The sequence below is a fragment of the Nanorana parkeri genome, unplaced genomic scaffold (genome assembly GCF_000935625.1).
Source record: "Nanorana parkeri isolate BGI_ZX_2015 unplaced genomic scaffold, ASM93562v1 scaffold978, whole genome shotgun sequence".
NCBI lineage: Eukaryota > Metazoa > Chordata > Amphibia > Anura > Dicroglossidae > Nanorana > Nanorana parkeri.
Genome location: NW_017307246.1, coordinates 606,273 through 608,154, shown reverse-complemented (window position 1 = coordinate 608,154; position 1,882 = coordinate 606,273). Strand labels below are relative to the sequence as shown.

The following is a 1,882-nucleotide window of genomic DNA, read 5'->3' as shown; positions in this document are numbered from 1 at the left end:
GGGGGGCGCCTGCCTTTAATGTCTAGGGGAGCAGTATAAAAGGACTTATCTGACCCCCACTCCCCCAGCAGCTGGCCCTCTCCTCCATTCCCCATGCTCCAGCTTGTGGACTGTCCCTGGGAATCCACATACAACGCAGGGATAAGGGCCCTGCGTTAGGTGTGATGACATCAGCGGGCCATCGATCATTGGAGCGGAGGGAGGATGCCGGTCTTGGAGATTGCAGGGATCAGGGAAGTAAAAGTCCTTCTTTCAGATCCTCTAGACATAAAGGAGCATTTAGGGTCCATTCCCACCAGGGCCGTGATTAATACACAGTACCACACAATGCCCCTACCATGCATTAACACTGGGGTAGGTGCAATGCATTACCATTCAAATTTTTTTCCCAACTGCACCGCACAGTGTTGCAGTAGTGCGTATTGCGGTGCAGTCGATTGCACTGCAGGCAGGAGGTTAACCTTTTTGTATCAGTACTGCTTGGACTGAGAAGAAGGGGGGTAATAAACCCCCAGAAGTCTGTCCTAAAAATGGAACTGTTAGATAATAAAGCATCAGGGACACTTATCCGATCCTACAATAGGCGAGGAGTATCTGGCCCACGTACAGCTCACCCGACATAAACAAGACACAAGAAGGGGAATTTATCCATACTGGAGCAGACAGAATGTGGAGCAGTTGCCCATGGCAACCAATCAGCATCCACCTTTCATTTTCAAACCTTAACTGAAGAGAGAAGCTGATTGGTTGCCATAGGCAACTGCTTCAGTTTTGATAAATTCCCCCCCCCCCAAGAAGTTTTCACTTGTCAATGCAGCTACATCATTCTCCAGCAGACTCCTGAAATCATCAGATCACACGGTTGTTATAATAATCATCGGATACAAGGCATGGAAGAACAACCAGGATTAGAAAAAAGACAAAACACAACACGCTCAGTCACCTCTATGTGTGCTGAGTGCTCCATGCTGGGACTTGTAGTGCCACAAGAAGAAGCAACTCACACAAGGCAGCTGGGACATGTAAACACGGGATGGATTGAACTCTTTATCGAATCAAACACACAAATGAGATATATAACGGCCAGCACACACCCTGCACATCAGATGACAAGGAGCTCTGCACAACCAAACACTGATAAACACAAGTCTATGGCAGGACCGTTATTTAATGTGTCACCCCCGGCAATAGCAGCCAGCACTTACCGCTGACAGCTCGGTCAGCCGGTCCCTCATGCCCGTACGAGCTGTTACCTCCCCAGAGTCAAGGAGCGGCTTTCCCGGTGTCTGTCCAGAGGGTTTCCGCCTCCTGCACTCCGCCCGGTACCACAGCAACCACGGCTGCTGGGAGCAGAAGCAACAGCAGGAGAGGGAGAGCCGCGGGAGTGCGCATGCGCGCTTTCCGGGGGCCGGGCAATAGGTGGGCGTGGCCGGGCCGCTCTCCGAGCTGGGAACATCTGGGAGAGCGTTCCATGTGGTTGCGCTCCGAGCCTCGTTCCGCTGCAGCTCCCGAAGGAATGGCTCATGTCCTGTTACATGGCAATTTTCCCCCCACAATAGAACGTATTGTATTTTGTACATACCACTAAACTCTACAGGTCTTTCTGGGAGTGTACGTCAAGAAAAAAACTTTTCTTTTGTACTTTGGGATAGTGTCCTTTTTTATGTGTTATTTAACAATTTCCACCATACAATTAACAAAACATCATACAATTGTTTAGAATGTGCTAGGGTTGCCACCTGTCCAGGATTCACCCGAACAGTCCGGGTTTTGAATGCTGTGTCCAGGTTTCATGGCAGAAGAAACCCGGGCACAAGATGTCAGGCAGACAGGGGCAACCAAAATTAAGATAGGGGCTACTGCCCCCCCCCCCCCCCCCCCC

General features: G+C 50.5%; 1 protein-coding gene across 1 annotated transcript in view; it reads right to left on the bottom strand.

Annotated features, from left to right (window-relative positions):
* Window positions 1-1,398, bottom strand: part of STX2 (syntaxin 2) — a 57,351-nt gene extending 55,953 nt beyond the window's left edge. The window contains exon 1 of the mRNA XM_018566819.1: window positions 1,206-1,398. Coding sequence (XP_018422321.1) covers window positions 1,206-1,235 — 30 coding nt within the window. The 5' untranslated portion in view covers window positions 1,236-1,398. The remainder of the gene's footprint in view (window positions 1-1,205) is intronic.
* Between the last annotated feature and the right edge of the window lie 484 nt (window positions 1,399-1,882).